This window comes from Lipophrys pholis (assembly GCF_963383615.2).
Source record: "Lipophrys pholis genome assembly, chromosome: 7".
NCBI lineage: Eukaryota > Metazoa > Chordata > Actinopteri > Blenniiformes > Blenniidae > Lipophrys > Lipophrys pholis.
In genome coordinates this window covers 31,570,314-31,589,268 of record NC_137638.1, presented here as the reverse complement: position 1 = coordinate 31,589,268, position 18,955 = coordinate 31,570,314, and the positions used below count along the sequence as shown (strand labels likewise).

At 44.2% G+C, this 18,955-nt stretch overlaps 1 protein-coding gene across 1 annotated transcript in view; it reads left to right on the top strand.

The window, feature by feature from the left end:
* fras1 (Fraser extracellular matrix complex subunit 1) overlaps nucleotides 1–18,955 on the top strand; it is a 442,407-nt gene that overhangs the window by 187,615 nt on the left and 235,837 nt on the right. Inside the window, exons 15-17 of the mRNA XM_080467793.1 lie at nucleotides 1,107–1,247; nucleotides 3,772–3,912; nucleotides 3,984–4,151. Of these exons, the coding sequence (XP_080323919.1) occupies nucleotides 1,107–1,247; nucleotides 3,772–3,912; nucleotides 3,984–4,151 (450 nt within the window). The remainder of the gene's footprint in view (nucleotides 1–1,106; nucleotides 1,248–3,771; nucleotides 3,913–3,983; nucleotides 4,152–18,955) is intronic.

Here is an 18,955-nt window from a genome sequence, read left to right as displayed (position 1 = left end):
CACTGCAAGAGGAGCTGTAGCGTCACTGCTGTAGAGTCACTACAGAGACTGTAGAGTCACTGCAGAAGAGCAGTAGAGTCACTAATGAGACTATAGAGTCAATACAGAGACGAGTCACTGCAGAGACTGTAGAGTCACTGCAGAGGAGCTGTAGAGTTACTGCAGAGACTGGTCACTATAAAGACTGTAGTCACTACATAGATTGTAGAGTCACTACAGAGACTAGAGTCACTGCAGAGGAGCTGTAGAGTCACTACAGAGACTGTAGAGTCACTGCAGAGACTAGAGTCGCTGCAGAGGATCTGAAGAGTCACTGCAGAGGATCTGAAGAGTCACTGCAGACTAGAGTCACTACAGAGACTGTAGAGTCACTACATAGACTGTAGTTACTACAGAGACTAGAGTCACATGCAGAGGATCTGAAGAGTCACTACAGACTAGAGTCACTACAGAGACTGTAGAGTCACTACAGAATAGAGTCACTACAGAATAGAGTCACTACAGAGACTGCAGAGTCACTAGAGACACTAGAGTCACTGCAGAGGAGCAGTAGAGTCACTGCAGAGGAGTAGTATAGCCACTACAGAGACTATAATCAATACAGAGACAAGTCACTGCAGAGGATCTGAAGAGTCACAATAGACTAGAGTCACTACAGAGACTGTAGAGTCACGACAGAGACTAGAGTCACTACAGAGACCGCAGAGTCACTGCAGAGGAGCAGTAGAGTCACTACAGACTAGAGTCACTGCAGATGAGCAGTAGAGTCACTACGGACTAGAGTCACTACAGAGATGATAGTCACTACAGAGACTAGAGTCACTCCATAGACTGTAGAGTCACTGCAGAGGAGCTGTAGAGTTACTGCAGAGACTAGTCACTACAGAGACGAGAGTCACTGCAGAGGAGCTGTAGAGTCACGACAGACTAGAGTCACGACAGACTAGAGTCACTACAGACTAGAGTCACTACAGACAAGAGTCACTGCAGAGGGGTGGTAGAGTCACATGTGGCCGCAAGCGCCAGGCTACAGACCCCTGGTGTAGTTTTGACTTGATTTATTCTAATTGAGCAATCTATTGATGTTTGCATGCTGTGTTTCACAGCGTGCAATTCTTCCTGTGCATCTTGCTTCCCTGACAATCCCACATGTATGAGCTGCCCAGCAGAAACTGCTTTGCATCATGGGGAATGTCTTACCAAGTGTCCCGATCAGCATTACCTCGACAAACACAACAGATGCAGAGGTAAGCTTCACTTTTTACTCACCCACCATTTGATGGAAATAAGGCCCCGTTTACACGACAGCGAATACGAGTAAATGCATTTACACCACTGTAGTTCCACTGTATCCACAAAGTTTTTAATCCGGCTCCCAAGGTGGAACGATTCTTTCACGGCTGCTATTCCCTCCTGCAGAGACGAGCCAGAGGCCACAGAGCCTGTTACTGTGTATGCGCATTTCTCCCCCTCCCTCCTGCTCATTCAGGCCCTGTTTACACGATGACGTTTCACGTGACAACACCTAATCCGCTAAAAACAAGGAGTGCGTTTACACTGCAGCAGCAGACACAGAAACAACAATGTAGTTAGTATGCCGGGCCACTGGAGGGCGCTGTTGCTCGAAACTGGTGCTGTGTAAACGGACCCCCCAAAAGTGAAGAGAGTTTTGCGGATACACTCTAATTCGTTGTCGTGTAAACCGGGCCTCAGTTGTAAACAAACATGGCAGCCCGTAGTGGTATGAATTGCGGTCCATATTCTAGTTTTATCGTCCAGATCAGTAGTTTAATAGTTGAGACTCACCCCTGATAGCATCCGATGCGTCATCAGTCCGTGCGGATGTCGGGTTCTCTCCATTTTCTTCAAGTTTATAGTGTTTTATTCTCTGCACACGTCTGAGTAGTTTAATTACAAAATCAAGCAACAGCGCCCTCCTGTGGCCCGGCAGACGAACTACATCATTGTCTCTGTGCCCGCAACTGCAGTGTAAACACACTCCTTTTTTGTAGCGGATTAGGTGTTGTCACGTGAAACGTTGTTCTGTAAACAGAGCCAAATCAGGCTGATGCGTTTTAGTTACTTCACTTATTTAGTCCCTCCATCATAACTAAATTAACAATTTCTTGTGGAGTTTCAACATTGAAAATTATTATATTCAAATGCCTGTTACACTAAAAGAAGCAGCAGAAGCACAAGATTTATTAATGTGTATACTTTTCAACTTTAATTATGGAAAAAACTACAAATATCATTGATGTGATGCATGTGGCCAGAACAAAGATCAAGAAAACAATGGATGCCCATTGTTTGCGCTTTAATATCCATATGCAAAATTCAAAATGACTCATTTTGAGAAATAGAACTTTTGTAATGTTTGAAAGCCAGAGTTGCTGACCAATAAGATGACTTTCCTATCAATTGAACAATGGGCCAAATCAGCTTCTGATAGAAAATGACACTGTTGTTGGACCCTGAGGACCTCCCTCAGGATGTGACAACAAAGGTCAAGAAAACAACTGGAACCAACACAATTTCTCCTTTTAATAATAATTTACCAAAACACTTGTATGAAGAAATACAATATTGGTGTCAGTGTCACCCAACCTGTTTCCTTTCACCCTGACACTCTTCATTTGCCTCTTCGAAAGGAACAGTACCGTGAAGTCAAACCCTTTGACATTCTCACTAACATACAAAGCAGGAGCCCCCTTAAACAATCCCAGACCTTAGGTAGACGCCACTCAATTAGACTCTGTATGTCCAAAATACTAACAAAACACACATGCACTTATATTGTGTGCCTCGTAATGTCTCTGCATCTCCTCCGTCATCCAGGTAGAAGGGGTGAACGGACAACTCGTCCACAAAACTGCAACCCAGGGACAACTCGTCCACAACAATTTTTTTCAGCATTATTGATTTGAAGGATTGGATTTCAAACTATTTTGATCCATTTGGAAGGACCATTAAGTATATTTGACACAAAAACATAAGACATTATATATATTCGACACAAAAACACAAGCAGTGGCTGATTTTGCTGTGGGTGAAGTGGGCAGCTGCCCAGAGCCAAACTCAACATGGACTCAGATACGGTCTTCACAAATATAGTTTTCAGAAATAAATTTCTGAAAACAAATAGGCTGTGCAGTTGAAAAGTTAAAACGCCGCTTAGGAGTTGACAGCTTTGAGTGATGCCTTCAGGTGCATCACCTGAGCTCACCATCCGACATGTTAACGAGCTGCGGGACTCATACAGTATCTATGCTAAAAGCTAAACATGAGTAAAATATGACTGATAGTCATTAGCGAGGTGGAACGTGCAGCACACGGCAGTGCCGAAGTTTCACAATGTGCACAGAGAAGACCATTTTTCGTGAGAGACAAAGCCATATGATACTATACTAAATATGTATGAACATATATTAGATATATGAAAAATATACTGTATAAAATATTAATTAGAAATAATATGTAAAAGTACATTGTACAGGATTCATTTTCTCAAAAACATTCTGAAATCTCGTCTATGGACAAGTTGTCTGGGGTTGTGGAAATCACCCAAACAGCAGACTAAATCAGGTCAGCTCGACTCGGAAAACCTTTTGATCCCAGCTTCGTCATGGGAACAGCATGTCCTGATGAAGCCGCGTGGATCAGAAGTGAAACAAGTCCGGCTGTTCTGATTCACTTGTGCTGAGAAACACGTGCCTTTCTTCATTGTCTTCTTTATGTGTAGGGCCCTCAGAGATTTTTTTGTCTCCCCAGGCTGCCACAGCTCCTGCACCTCCTGCTTGGGTCCCTCCGTGTCCCAGTGTACCCGGTGTCCCGGTGGGCAGTATCTCCACCTGGGCCAGTGTGTGGAAGCATGTGGGGAGGGTCTATATTCTCAGGACAACAGCTGCCACAGTGAGCAACACACCTCCATGAATTATTTGTCCGGTCTGTGTGTCTCCTTACACTAATGTCCATGTGCTCAGATTGTCATCCCAACTGCCGCTCATGTGTGGGCCCACTGGCCTCAGACTGCCTCTACTGCCTCAAACCGGAGGAGGTGCTGCTGCCACATTCCAGCCACAGTCTTCATGGTGTGTGTGCGGCTGGATGTCCCACACACAGCTTCTTGGACAACAGGCAGTCCTGCAGAGGTAACAGCAGGAGCTTTATAAATTCCTTTTCTTTCTGCTTCCCACAAATTGAGCCTTCGTTGACAGATAGCAAAAGTCTGATGCTCTTTGTGTTTGTTCTTAGTAGTTACCAAGCAATCTTCACTCGCACTGGGTTTTGAACCTGTGTGCATATATGTTTTGAGTATCAAACTTTAGTCCTGTAGCTGATAGATTGCATGTTGAGTATTTTATGGCAGAAGTCTTCAAGTTTAGAAACTGTAGGAGAACGATTTTTCTTTTGGGTTCGAAGTGTATGTTGTGTGTGTATGAATTTCCCTTCTGAGGGGTGTGTGTGGAGAAGCCTGATTAAGGCCCCTCTATGCTACCAATGTATCGCAAGTACGCCTGTGTCCGTGGGGCGCACACGATTACATCCATACACCACTCTGGTTTCACTTCCGTGCGCGTTCCATAACGTAACGTAATGATCCCGGAAATATCTCTACTTCTACTTCCACCTACAGTACATTATGTTTCACTTCAGGAGTTCTGAGTTGTCTGGATATCTTTATTTGCTTTTAAATTGTAATTGTTCAGACGGGGAGACGGAGGATCTCGTCCGATCGGCTCTGGCGCATGCGCAGTTGGCGCGCACAGAAGCACACAGGTCGCGTGGTCACAAAATTTGGGCTGCGCGTGGTCCACCGCTGCGGGGTCGGAGCGGTCACTCGCACATGGGGGCGTATGACGATTTTGACGTCACGAGTGTCGCGCGTACGTGCGGATACTGGTAGCATGAAGGGGCCTTTAGGCTGTTGTGAGTGTGAAATTGTGTGTGAAATTTGCCAAAGTTTGGGGTGGTTGCAGGTTTTAAAAGCTACTCTGTCAAGTGATAATGGTTATCAGCCACTTCCCAACACAACTGCATGGCAGACAGTCAGCAGGCAGAGTCCAGCAGCAAAAATCCAGAACGGCAGTGAAGAGGATGAGACAATACGTCCAGTCCTGCGTGATCTCTCTTCTCAGTGTTCAGTCTCTGCGGGCAGCATTTGGCAGGAGCCAGGGATGGGTTCTGCTTGCCGTCGGCTCCTCAGACGCTCTGGTTTGGTTCAGCTTCACTTTCAGCTGCTGGAGCTGCTGTTATCCAGGATTGAGATGAGGATTGTTTCAGCTTTGTTCCTGTTGTGAGAACAGTTGTTTGTGTAGGAGATTCCTATTGATAATTATCCATAAATTGTTTTTTTTGTGCCAATACACTTATCAACATAACAACCCTGAGTCCTCATTGCATGAAGTTTCAAAAACTTGATAAACATTTATAATTTAGGTAAGAATGAATCACTATTAGTACAGTATGAATACCCTGTGTCTTGATAAAAGTTGGTTTATCCTAAAATAATGTACTTTTTCATACTAGCGATGCACACTAGTTGCAGTTGGCTTTTGGGATTAAATGAATTTTTTTGTCCAATATTTCTTGTTAAAAAAGCTATAACAAACCATTCAGGAAAGCACTCTCATAGAATGCTGCTGCCTCCACAATGCTTATGAACTCAGGGTTTTGTGTTGCTTCTGATTTGCATTGCTGATATTCAACAAACCATTTGTAATCTGATGCCATGAAACTTCCTTTTTTGCTCTCATCAGAATAAAGATCCTTCTTCCACTTAATCATGTCTTGTATACTTAATAAATTTAGCTAAAAAAAGAAAATAATGACTTTCACTAGAGCAGTTTTTAAAGTTAAAGAAGCTATTTAATATATTAATGAAAGCAGTTTTAAAGTGTAAAAAACAAACAAAAGCACATTTATTCCAGTATTTACAGCTGAAACATACTAAATATCAGTAATTTCATGGATGCACAAGCACAGGCCAGCATTACAGGGAAAATGTACTGAAATGGACCAAAATGTCCATGAAGGTTAAAGCCGAAGTTTGCATCATTCTGAGTCACGACAATAGTTGGACCAGCCGTGATGAGAGTTTGATGTGGAGATGAGCTGATAATCTGGTTGGAATTTCCCGTGGCGCTCACCGTGTGTTTACAGTGGGTCAACAGCTGTTCTTTAAGGTGTGCTGGCGTCAATTACAGGGTGCACCAAGGAATGTCTTTAGTTTCCTGCTGATTGTCCCTTTGGTGCTCGGAGACAGTGTAATTTGTTTTCACTTTTGTTATACTTTGTCTACAATTCCAGTTAGTTTGCGGAGAGAGGAAAGTGACTCAGAATGTCAGTATGTGACCTGTGAAAGTCTGCACGGCGTTCGAATGTGAGTTTATTGCCTTTTAAACATGCAAAACAGGAATTCAAATCAAGCTTCTTTATCGTTGAGTAATGGATGCTTGCCACCTTCGGGTTAATTCTCACAAGACATTGAGGCAAACAGCCCTAGTCAAAACAGTAACTCTCCTCATTTTGCATCACTCTTTGAGCCATATGGAACTGTTTCCCTGCAGGTCTGGACTCTGGAGTCTGCAACAATGGATAATAGCCTGATTTGTCTCCTCACAGTAGTTCAGATTTGGGCTATCCACTCAAGCAAATGTTTTCTCTTTCTGGGCTCCAAAGGCTGTTAGCAGAATTGGATTGTTTTAATCATCCTAGAGGGGGCAATTACAAATCAATAAGAAGTACTTGGATTGGATTGTCCTCTAATCCTCGTTAATCTGTGCGATCACACACAAGCAGCACTTCTCCATTGTTACAGCTCCTCACAAGTGTCAGATATCCACAGTAAAGACAGACCTTGGTGCAACCAAAAGAATGTGCATAAAAACATGTTGAATTGACTGTGATGCTTCACTGATGGATCAATCCTGTCATGCTGCAGCAAAGTCTGATTTAACCTGTGGTGGTCAAAACTAAAAACCTTCATCACACCAGCACACCAGCTCAGTTTGAAAGTTTCTGTGAATCTGGCAGCAAGGAGTCAGTCAGTCAGTGAAGTGGTTATGTTCAAGATAGGATTTGCTGTTATTTTACATATTCACATACTGCTAAGACTCACGTTCACATTGAGGACCAGATTTTCTGCAGCCACACGCCATCCCTTGAACGTCTCTGACAGGCCAGTGAGAGCTCAGTGAAAACATGCATTCAATGATAACATTGAATGGCTTGTCTTTCATTTTAGAGGAGGCAGCTTCATCTAGGGATGCACTGATACTGACAGCGATACCGATACTGGTATCTGGTCCAATACTGCACACAGTACTCGGACTCTGAAAAAAATCCCTGATACAAATGTTGGGATTTATGGTTGGTTATAAGCATTGAATTACTGTAAGTAATAGATTGCTGAAAGTAATAAATCACTGGAAGTAATTTATGAATCATTTTAATTATTAATGGAAGAAAACTGTCATTTACTCATTAACAACTCCTAAAGTAATTGAGTAATTACTAAAAAGTTAATAAAGTATTGAAAATAATGTATTAATGAAAATTATTTTGAATAAATTTGTTATTCATTAATAATAAAATGACATTGGACGTCCACCAGAGGGAGGCAGACGTTGGCGGGTCAGTGGGATTGAGTGTGAGTGGGTGTAATGACCTCGAACATCCACCAGAGGGATTCAGAAGTTTGGTTCAGTGTGATAACCGTGACGACCACTAGGTGGTGTGCGGCGGCGTGCAGAGAGAGCAATGACTTGATGCGTCCACCGGGTGGCGGACCATCCTTCCATTTTCTTCTGCTTATTCGGGGCCGGGTCGCGGAGGCAGCAGTCTAAGCAGGGAAGTCCAGACTTCCCTCGCCCCAGACACTTCTTCCAGCTCTTCCGGTGGGAAGGCCTTCCCAGGCCAGCCGAGAGACATAGTCTCTCCAGCGTGTCCTAGGTCTGCCACGAGGCCTCCTACCAGAGGAACATGCCCGGAACACCTCCCTAGGGAGGCGTCCGGGGGGCATCCGAGACAGATGCCCGAGCCACCTCAGCTGGCTCCTCTGGATGTGGAGGAGCAGTGGCTCTTCTCCGAGCTCCTCCCTGGTTACTGAGCTCCTCACCCTATCTCTAAGGGTGCGCCCAGCCACCCTACGGAGGAAATTCATTTCAGCCGCTTGTATCCGGGATCTCGTTCTTTCGGTCATGACCCAAAGCTCATGACCATAGGTGAGGGTAGGAATGAAGATCGATCGGTAAATTGAGAGCCTCGCCTTTTGGCTTAGCTCCTTCTTCACCACCATGGACCGATACAGCGATCGCATAACTGCAGACGCTGCACCGATCCGCCTGTCGATCTCACGCTCCATCTTCCCCCCACTCGTGAACAAGGCCCCGAGATATCCTTGAACTCCTCCACTTGGGACAAGGGCTCTCCACCGACCTGAAGGGGGCAAGCCACCTTTTTCCGGTGGAGAACCATGGCCTCGGATTTAGAGGTGCTGATCCTCATCCCAGTTGTGTCATACTCGGCTGCGAACCGCGCCAGTGAATGCTGAAGGTCCAGGTATGATGAAGCCAACAGGACCACATCATCTGCAAAAAGCAGAGACGAGATCCTGTGGTCCCCAAACCGGACCCCCTCCGGTCCCTCGCTGCGCGAACCAAACACAAAAACTCAGAACAGATAATATCACCCACATACTGACCAACAACACTAGTTAGCATCTGATCGACTCCTGTTAAATTATCCTTCTACTTTGTCTACTAACAATCTCCTTTCATGTCACTTCCTCTATCGCTTCCAATCTGATTTGCTTCTATTACTAATCTTACTCTCAGTTTCCTCTGAGTCTCCTACTTATCCTCAAATTTTCCTCAAGCTCTCTAACTCCTACTTTCTGATGCCCTCTTTTTGTCATCCACCAGTAGTATCTGATCAGAGTAGCTTTCTCAGAGTCTCTTGATCTTGTTCTTTCCAGGGCTCGGTTGTTCAAAACTCGGTTATGGTTTAACCAGTGGTTAAATACATTTAACCGACCGTTCACTTTTTTTTTTTATATCCCTTGTGCTGTTCGGCAGCTTGGGCCAACAATATGATGTGATTGAGAGCCTTCGGAGTCAGAACAGTTTTTGCTCTTGCAACAGGGAGAGACCTGGAGTCTCCTCCTGTTGCCGCCTCCATCAGAAGTTGGCATGGCTGCCATACACGACTGGGGGGGGACGCACAAAGAGAGAGAGAAGAGAAGAGAGGTTGGGGGGGGGGATAACATACAATACCTTTGTTGTGCTACATATATTATTTGCAGTTATCACACTGATCTAAATACTTTACAACTGTTATTAGATTAAACCAGCCTGAGCAGCTCTATCTAGACAGTAACGTGATTTTCTAGTTTAAACCAGCCTGAGCAGCTCTGTCTAAACAGTATCGTGATTTTCTAGATTGAACCAGCCTGAGCAGCTCTATCTAGACAGTAAGATGATTTCTTAGATTAACCAGCCTGAGCAGCTCTATCTAGACAGTAAGATGATTTCCCAGATTAAACCAGTTTGAGCAGCTCTATCTAGACAGTAATGTGATATTCTAGATTTAACCAGCCTGAGCAGCTCTGTCTAAACAGATCGTGATTTTCTAGATTGAACCAGCCTGAGCAGCTCTATCTAGACAGTAAGATGATTTCTTAGATTATCCAGCCTGAGCAGCTCCATCTAGACAGTAAGATGATTTCTTAGATTAAACCAGCCTTAGCAGCTCTGTCTAGACGGTAACGTGATTTTCTAGGTTAAACCAGCCTGAGCAGCTCTATCTAGACAGTAACATGGTTTCCTAGATTAACCAGCCTGAACAGCTCTATCTAGACAGTATCAGGATTTTCTAGATTAAACCAGCCAGAGCAGCTCTATCTAGACAGTAAGATGATTTCTTAGATTGACCAGCTTGAGCAGCTCTATCTAAACAATAAGATGATTTCTTAGATTAACCAGCCTGAGCAGCTCTATCTAGACAGCAACATGAAGCAGGAACATGAATTAAAAAAGAAGCAACAAAAAAAGAGGAACATGATTTTGAGTGTTTGAGCAAATGATGACAGAGAACAAGCAACTTCAGAAGCACCTTTCGTGAGGAGTGTGTGTGTGTGTGTGTGTGTGTGTGTGTGTGTGTGTGTGTGTGTGTGTGTGTGTGTGTGTGTGTGTGTGTGTGTGTGTGTGTGTGTGTGTGTGTGTGTGTGTGTGTGTGTGTGTGTGTGTGTGTGTGTGTGTGTGTGTGTGTGTGTGGAACTGTTGTGGGGGGGCCCGTAGCGACACCCCGGGGCCCGAGACCATCGGGCCCGGACATCGCCACCCCGGCACTGTTATCTTGTTCAAAACTTGGTTAACTTTATCCGGGTTATCCAAGATAACTCTTGACGTTAAAGTTAACGCACCCCCGGACCTCCGCTAACTTTTTGACAACGTGGTTAACCCTCACTATGCCATTCACTGGCAGCGCTGCGTTCTTGATACCGATTCAGCAAAGGAAGGATAGGGTGAACTTAACTTTGGTATAAGTCAACACTGTAATGAAGACTTACATCTTTTTGGAGCCCCGGAGTAGCCATAGGAAAAAAAATAATTAAATAATAATAATATATATTTATATGTAACTTGTGGAAATTAGATAATATTTAGTAACCTCAAACTAATAACTCGAGACACAGAGTTACTATCTCGTTCCCTCGTATTATATTTTTTCACCAAATGTCGCTTCCCTCCCATCATATTTGCTGTTATGAAGCTTTGAGATCAAATAATGTGGAGCACATTAGATATTGGTGTTTTCTAACTAAAGCATGTGAAATACAAACGTGTTAAAGTCACCTTGGTCCAAAAAGAGAGGATCTAATTCTCATGTCTCTCCTCTTTACCATAAATAAATGAGGCGGGGTCTTATTTTTCAACATTTGGGCATTTCATAGTGAATTTCTGCTCCTTTCACTTTATTCTGGACGTGTCTGAATCAAGTGCTTCAACATGGAGGAATGGAGGTGTAGAATGATAGAACACAACTCTACAGCTGTTTCCAATAGCAACCTACATAAACACACGCTGATCAACAATAAAACTTCTCTTTCACATGAAGCCATTTAAATGCATATTTAATGGCAAAAAAGGCCAACTTTCATTTACAGTAGTATGTAGTTTGTTTGGTAGTTACTGATGAACCAAACCGTTTGCTTTATTATAAAGAAGTTCTGTGGAGCGTCTCATAGCGGAGCAACACAGCCTCATACAGACCTCTCCCTTCGTGGCCACAAGTAAAGAATCTTGCGGCCAGAGATTAAATGATCTGGTTCCCTCGCTTTATATATCGTTCTCTCTGGTCAAAATTAAAAAAAAGATGAGGCACCATGATGCCATTGATCATCCACCTCAGTTTTCATCTTCCACTTTAATATCCTGGTTGCAGCGTAGTTTGTCATGTTTTATGGTAGTTTTATAGACGAGACAAAAACACTGCGCTGCCGTCCACCACAATGTTTAAGACAAAAAGCGGAAGCGCGGAGACTTGGAAGTGGGCGAGCCTTGGGCGGAGTGGCGTCAGGAACGCGAACCAGTGACGTTAACTTTACTGTTGACTTTGACGGCGACGTTAACTAACGGGATGACTAACCAGGTTTTAAACAACGCATATTTAACGGTCGGTTAGCCAACGGCGGGTTAAGGATTTAACCGGTGGTTTGGGCTTAACCAGTGGTTAAAATAACCCAGTTTTGAACAACTGGGCCCAGTTCATGTTCTTTAAATCCAAGGGTGAGCACCATCTTGGAGTGTAGGCAGTCTCCCTAAAATGGCTTTGAATATGCTTCTCTGACCAGAGCAAGGGCTCTCGTCATTTATATATCGTTCAGAGAGGGCACACATAAAATTTGTATATTGTGAGAAAACAACAGTTGTTATCCTAACATCTGCTTCACTTTATGGGGCTCCTCCCTTCCTCTTTATGGCCCTCCTCACTTCCTCTAATTATCCTAACAGAATATGGTCTGACCTGGTGAGAAGATGAAAAATTAGAGACAAGGCTCAAGAAACTTCATATAGAAAGAAAAAGAAAATATGAAAATATATGAATGAAAGTATATGAAAATATATGAATGAAAGTATATGAAAATACACTTCAATGCAACACTATTTTCTACCCACAGAACTTCTTTATAATGAAGCAATACTTTTAGTTAATCAGTAACTAAAAAACAAACTACATACTAATGTAAACGTTTTGAAATGACGCAATGACGTGGCTCTCACTTGGCTCCGTTGACAATGGAAAAACAACCGGTTCTATGGTGGTGCTCATTTAAGAAAACTTGCCGTGGCACCAGCCCTGAACTAGCACCTGGTTCTTTTTGATGGAAAAGCCCTAAGTGAGGACTTCCGGGTCAGTGAAGAAGATGGCGGCGTGAACTTTTTTTTTTCCCGATAGTTAGTTTAAAATCTACCCCCTAAAACCCATAAAAGAACACTGTTGACTCGGATTCAATGAGCAGGGGAGTCGAAACAAGAAGTAAGAACAAACATCAAAGAAGGACCTAATCCAAAGGTAATGGAAAAGAACGACCAGGGCCGTGAGCAGCTTGCTAATGCTAACTCGCTAACAGACATGGATGCGATGAGAAAGGAGATAAACAATCTCAAAACCGAGATGAAAAAAGACCTGGCCACATTCAAGGACCAAGTCACAAAAGACGTTAAGTCCGAAATCAACGAGCTGAGGCAAGAAATATACCAGCCACTCTCTGCTAACACTAAAACCTTACACGCATATGCAGCCCTACAAGCTGAAGCAGAGGAGCACATCGCAGACATGGAGACGTGGAACATGGAGGTGAAGGATGCGCTGTGTAAATCCTTGAGACAACAGAAAAAACTGTAAGACAAGCTGACAGATAATGAAGGGAGGAATAGGAGGAACAATATTCGCATTTTCAGGATACCCGAAGATAAAGAAGGTGACAGCCACCACATACATCCAAAACCTGCTCACAATGGAGCTCTCGCTACCAACTGACGTCAGCCTGCAAATTCAACGTGCACACAAAGCGCAAGCCCAAAAGCCGAACTGCAGCTCACCTCCAAGATCTTCATTCATTCATTCATTTTCTTCCGCTTATCCGTTTCCGGGTCGCGGGGGTGACAGTCTGAGCACTGTCACCCAGATTGCATCGCACCATTACTATGTACTTTGTTGATATTTATTTATTTATTCATTTATTTATTTTTTTCTACTAACCTCATCAACATAGATTCTGCACATAATTTTGAGTCACATATACTGTTGAAAATACAGAAATATACACCCACCAACAGGGACTTGGGGTGGCTCCATAACACCCCTTATTGGAAGTGAACACTTTTTTGTTTTTTTTGTTTTGTGTTTTAAGGCTACACGTTCAGAGGCCTGTACTACGAACCATGATCAACCTATCCAGGATCTCCCTCTGTTTCCTGGGTTAACTTATCCAGACGTGTGCGATCCTGATCACCGTTACTACGAAGCAAGTTATGAACTCGCTGGTTCAACCCAGACCTACGTGTGCGCGTTCACGTGAAAGGGGTGGAGTTTGCAGCATCTGACCAATGGCACTCACGGAGAAATCCTGCAGAGCAGTTAACAGATTACTGTACTGTACAGTTATTCTCTGAGATTATGAAGAATTTAAACATATCCAGCAGCTAAAAGCAACACTGCTGCTGCAACCAAAGCCAGAACATTCCTGACTTATTAATGCGTGACTTTGTGAATATTATATGATATTAATTTATCAGCCATATAAACAGACAGCACATCCGCTGATCACTCAGTTTGACTTCATTACATCAGAAACATGTCGGGCTGAACTTCCTCACTGCTCTTCTTTTAGTTTAGATTTTCCATCCAGTTGTTTTGAGGCTGAGTTTCTCTTCTGTTTTGTGTTGGAATATTAATTCATCACCGCAACTATACCAGTAGTTCTGGTTCCATTAATTCATGTTTCTGCAGTTCTGTCAGGTGTGATCATTCACCTCATTATTCCAGATCAACCGTCGTGGAGATAAACAGACTTGGAACAAGTCAAGAACAAAAACATCCTTCAAAGCCTCAGAGACCAGGATTTACTTTATTATGTCAAAAGTTCATCTGAATTCATTTCTCATCTCCGCTCTGCTGCAGCTCAGTGCTGAACCTTTCCCACCAATCACCATCATTTAAGAATGGGCGGTCCATTTTTCAAGAGATCTGATTGGTCTGGAGGCGGAGCTTTGACCTCTTATCCAGAAGATATCCTGCTCCGGAGCAGGTTAGACTTTCAGCTTCAGTGACCAGGGTGATTTATCCCGGTGAGAAGTGAGCGAGCGTCATAGTACAGAAAACCCAGGGTTAGTCCTTGAAGTTATCTCCATAGGAGAAAATCCAGCTTTGTTGTGTCTCAGGTCTGTTCTGTTTGTGGTGTTTGGGGTTTTCATCTCACAGGATTGAACATACAGTATATAATGGCATGTAACAGTGTGAAAGTGGTGTCACTCAATGTAAATGGTTTAAATAACGTTATTAAGAGACGTGAGATTCTATCCAAGCTAAAAAAAAGAAGAAAAGGCTCAAATTCTATGAATACAGGAAATAAAGTAAAATCAGCAAGAATACGAGAAACTTAAACAACTGGGTTACAAAAAAACTTATTATAGCTTCAACAAATCTGACAATAAAAGAGAGGTAGCAATACTCACACCCAACTGTGCAATTTGAACGTTGTAAAGAAATAAGTGCTAAAGATGGAAGATATATCCTGGTCAACGGCAGAATACTAAACAAGATGGTAACACTAGTTAATGTATATGCACCCCCAGAGAGTAGGAAATGTTTGTTCAAGACCCTATTTGATTTTATTCCAATGGAAAGGGAAGGTATTCTATTATGTGGTGGTGATTTTAATGTCATATTACAACATCTGGATACTACAAGTACTCATAACCACAAAATAAACCTATCAAAGTTTCTAAATACTACACTGCAAGAAATGGGAATGTTTGATGTTGGGATAAATCTACATCCTTTACAGAGAGGCAGATCTGAGCTGATGGAGCTGTGGGAGATCGCTGCCTCTCCAGTAGCTCTCCAGTCTCGTTAGCTCTCTTAATTTTTTAATTGCTTTTAATCGCTTTTTGCTTCTCTCTACTCTTCTTGAAAAGATGTTGTGTGACTCTTTATATATCGTATGGATAATTTTACCTCTAACATGAAACCAGGAGCCAGTTTTTTTCACTTATTCGAGAGAGGAACTGCTGGCTCTACGAACAATGGGACGAGCCGGGATACGACACATCATCCTGGCGGAGCTGAGGAGGAAGCCCAGGGACTGCAAGGCTGGGGAAAAGCTAAAGGCTAACCGAGCGGACAACCGGAAGTGCTACAAACCATCGATTCCCTCCGTCATCATGGGGAACGTGAACTCGCTGCCGAACAAGATCGATGAGCTGTCCGCATTGAACAACCAGCGGACCTTCAAGGAGAGCAGCTTGTTCATCTTTACGGTGACATGGCTAAACCACCTCGTACCGGATGCTAACGTGGACCTGCCGGGATTCATCGCTGTGAGAGCCGACAGACACGGAAGCAAGTGGTAAAAGAAAAGGTAGGGGGATCATCATGTACGTAATCACCACATCACCACAGACCAGGTCAGAGAACAGCTGAGGAAGCTCAAGCCCAGGAAAGCAGCAGGCCCGGACAAAGTGTGTCCAAGAACGCTGAAGACCTGTTCTCCAGAACTGGGGGAACCGCTTCAACCCGTCTTCAACCTTAGCCTGCAGCTAGGGAGAGTGCCCACTCTCTGGAAGACATCCTGCATCGTTCCGGTGCCTAAAAAGAAGCGGCCCAGCAAGCTGAACGACTACTGACCGGTGGCACTCACACCACACCTAACAGCGGCTCTTCCTCAGCCTCCTCAGACCCCAGGTGCAACATGCCCAGGACTGCCTGCAGTTCGCCTACCAGCCAGATGTTGGTGTGGAGGGTGCCATCTTCTACTTTATAACGGGCCCACTCCCACCTGGACAAGGGAAGTGGCACAGTTAGGATCCTCTTCCTGGTCTTCTCTAGTGCCTTCAACACGATCCAGCCCCTTATGCTCCAGTATAAACGAAACACCTTGGGAGTGGACCCCTACCTGGTGGCCTGGATCTCCTGCCACCTCACCGACAGGCCACAGTATGTCAGGCTGAAAGACACCACGTCTGACACTGTGATCAGCAGCACTGGAGCCCCCCAGGGCACACCTTTCACGTTCAACACCTCCAAGACGAAGGAGCTGGTCATAGACTTTGGGAGGTCCAGACCAAAGCCCAGACCAGTCCTACTGGAGGGAGAGGAGGTGGAAGCTGTTGACTCCTACAAATACCTCGGACTGTGGCTGGACAACAAACTGGACCGGTCAACACACACCAGCCACCTGTATAGGAAGACACAGAGCAGGCTGTCCTTCCTGAGGAGACTGCGGTCCTACAACATCTTCTGCAAACTACTGTGGATGTTTTATCAGTCTGTTGTGACCAGTGTCCTCTTTTACACCGTGGTGTGCTGGCTCCGCAGCACATCCAAGAAGGACACGTCCAGACTGGACAAACTGCTCTGTAGTCGGCATAAAGCTCGACTCTCTGGTGACGGTAGCAGAGGCAATAACACTGAATAAACTGCTGGACATCATGGACAATACCAGACACACTCTGCACACCGTCATCAACAACCAGAGGAGCATGTCCAGTGGGAGACTGCTTCTTCCTGTGTGGGACTAACAGACTTAAGAACTCCTTTGTCCCTCAGGCCATCAGGCTGTACAACTCCTCACTGGGGTGGGGGGGGGGCAGGCAGAGAACTGAAGGGAATGAGCAGTAGCCGCTATCCACCTCATCCACCTCACCATCCTACATCTCACATACCATATACCATAAAGCAAAACTGTGCAATATCTAATTGTCTCTTCACTGCAAATTGTCTATTCACTGCAAATGATCATACTTGTGCAATGATTCTTTCTATAACCACAGTGCAATTTAACGTTCGGCCACTTTCACTCCTATATTTTGTTAGGAGTCTTATTCTTTTTGCCATTTCTATAATTAATTAAGTTACGGTTAGTTAAGAGTTTATATTATTTTTTTGTTTTTTGTACTATATTTTGCTAGGAGTCTTATTATTTTTGCCACTTCTATATTTAGTTAAGTTAAGGTTAGTTAAGAACAAATAATATCTCATATTTATCTCCTGTGACAAAAGCATATCACGGTTTATTTGGAAAGCCAGAAAACCCAGAACAAGATACAAAACTGTTCAACTCGCAAGGAGTAAGGGTGGAATGTCTTTGCCAAATACACAAAAATATTTTTACGCAGCACAGCTGAGGCCTGTAGTATGTTGGTGCATATTCGAGTATGAAGCAAGGTGGAACGATATCGAAATTGAGGTCGCAGGTATACAAATACAAATTTTGTTGGGTATAAATGAACAAACCGAAATGATTAAAAAAAAGGAGCTAGATCCAACTAGAAAATTCCCAGAGGAAATTCTTTTGTGCCTGCCCCCCACCGCCGACCGACGTCACTTCACGTTCATACAGATCGTCAGCTCGCCAACATAACACACGTTATCAATTTACATCTAGGGTCAGTCCTGTAACTCTAACCCTAGCATGGGGTTAAAAGTGGGTGGGGCCCAGTGATCCGTAACCCCAGCCCCCCTTTTAGGCCGTCCCCCAAATATCAGCTCAATTGAACCAACTTTGTTAGCATGCTAACTAGCATGCCAGGCTCGTACCCGTTATCTTCCTGAAAATCACACCAGTTACTCCCCAGATGTCCTTGTCCCGGAATCTGGTCTATTCTCACATGCTAATCTGCAAAGCTAACTAGCCTAGCTAGTTAATAAATTAGTTAGTAGCTTAATAACTTAAGCTAGTTATAAAAAAGCATGATACCTAGCAATACTAACGTGTGTGTGTGTGTGTGTGTGTGTGTGTGTGTGTGTGTGTGTGTGTGTGTGTGTGTGTGTGTGTGTGTGTGTGTGTGTGTGTGTGTGTGTGTGTGTGTGTGTGTGTGTGTGTGTGTGTGTGTGTGTGTGTGTGTGTGTGTGTGTGTGTGTGTGTGAGTATAGGGCACTTCAAGTTAAAGAATGACATCACACCTTGTCCTGCTCCTCTGCTCCCACTTCTGCTCCTCCTCCTCCTGCTTCACCTCCTTGTCTCCCTCCAGCTCCCCCTCCTCCTCTCCTCTCCTCCTCCTCTCATCTCATCCTCTTCTCCCTGATCCTCCTCCTCCCTGTCCTGTTGCTCCACCTCTCCCTCCTGCTCTCTCCTGCTTCTCCTCCTCCTCTCCCTCCAGATCCTCCTCCTTCTCCTCTTCCTCCTCCTCTCCCTCCAGATCCCCCCTTCTTTCTCCTGCACCTCCTCTTCCTCTTCCCTCTCTCCTCCTCCTACTCCTGCTCCTCTTCTCCCATGAGCTCTCCATGTTAAAGGAGACATATCATGCTTTTAAATCCTTCCTTTTTACATATAAATCATACAGTTGTGGTCTATACAACGCGAAACTGCAATGCTTGGGTCTGAATTCCTCATTATTAGAGCTCCACAGGCCCCTTTTCAACCCCTTTTCTGATGTGCTTCTGAGAGCAACTCGTTTTGGGGCGGTCTCTTCAAATGTAAATGAGACACTTCATACCCCTCCTCCTATCCAGGTTGCAGAGGTCACACTCGGTTCAACGTCACCCTGTTCGGCCATCTTTGTAGTTTGATAGAACAGATACAATTATCTAGCGGCGCAGAAACTTTATATTCACACATTATTTACAAAATATCATCAACGGAAGATTTGTCCATCCAGCCATACATGTTGGAGCCAGAGTCGGACCCGGCGGAGCGAGATGAAAATGACGATGATGCACCTACAGAACA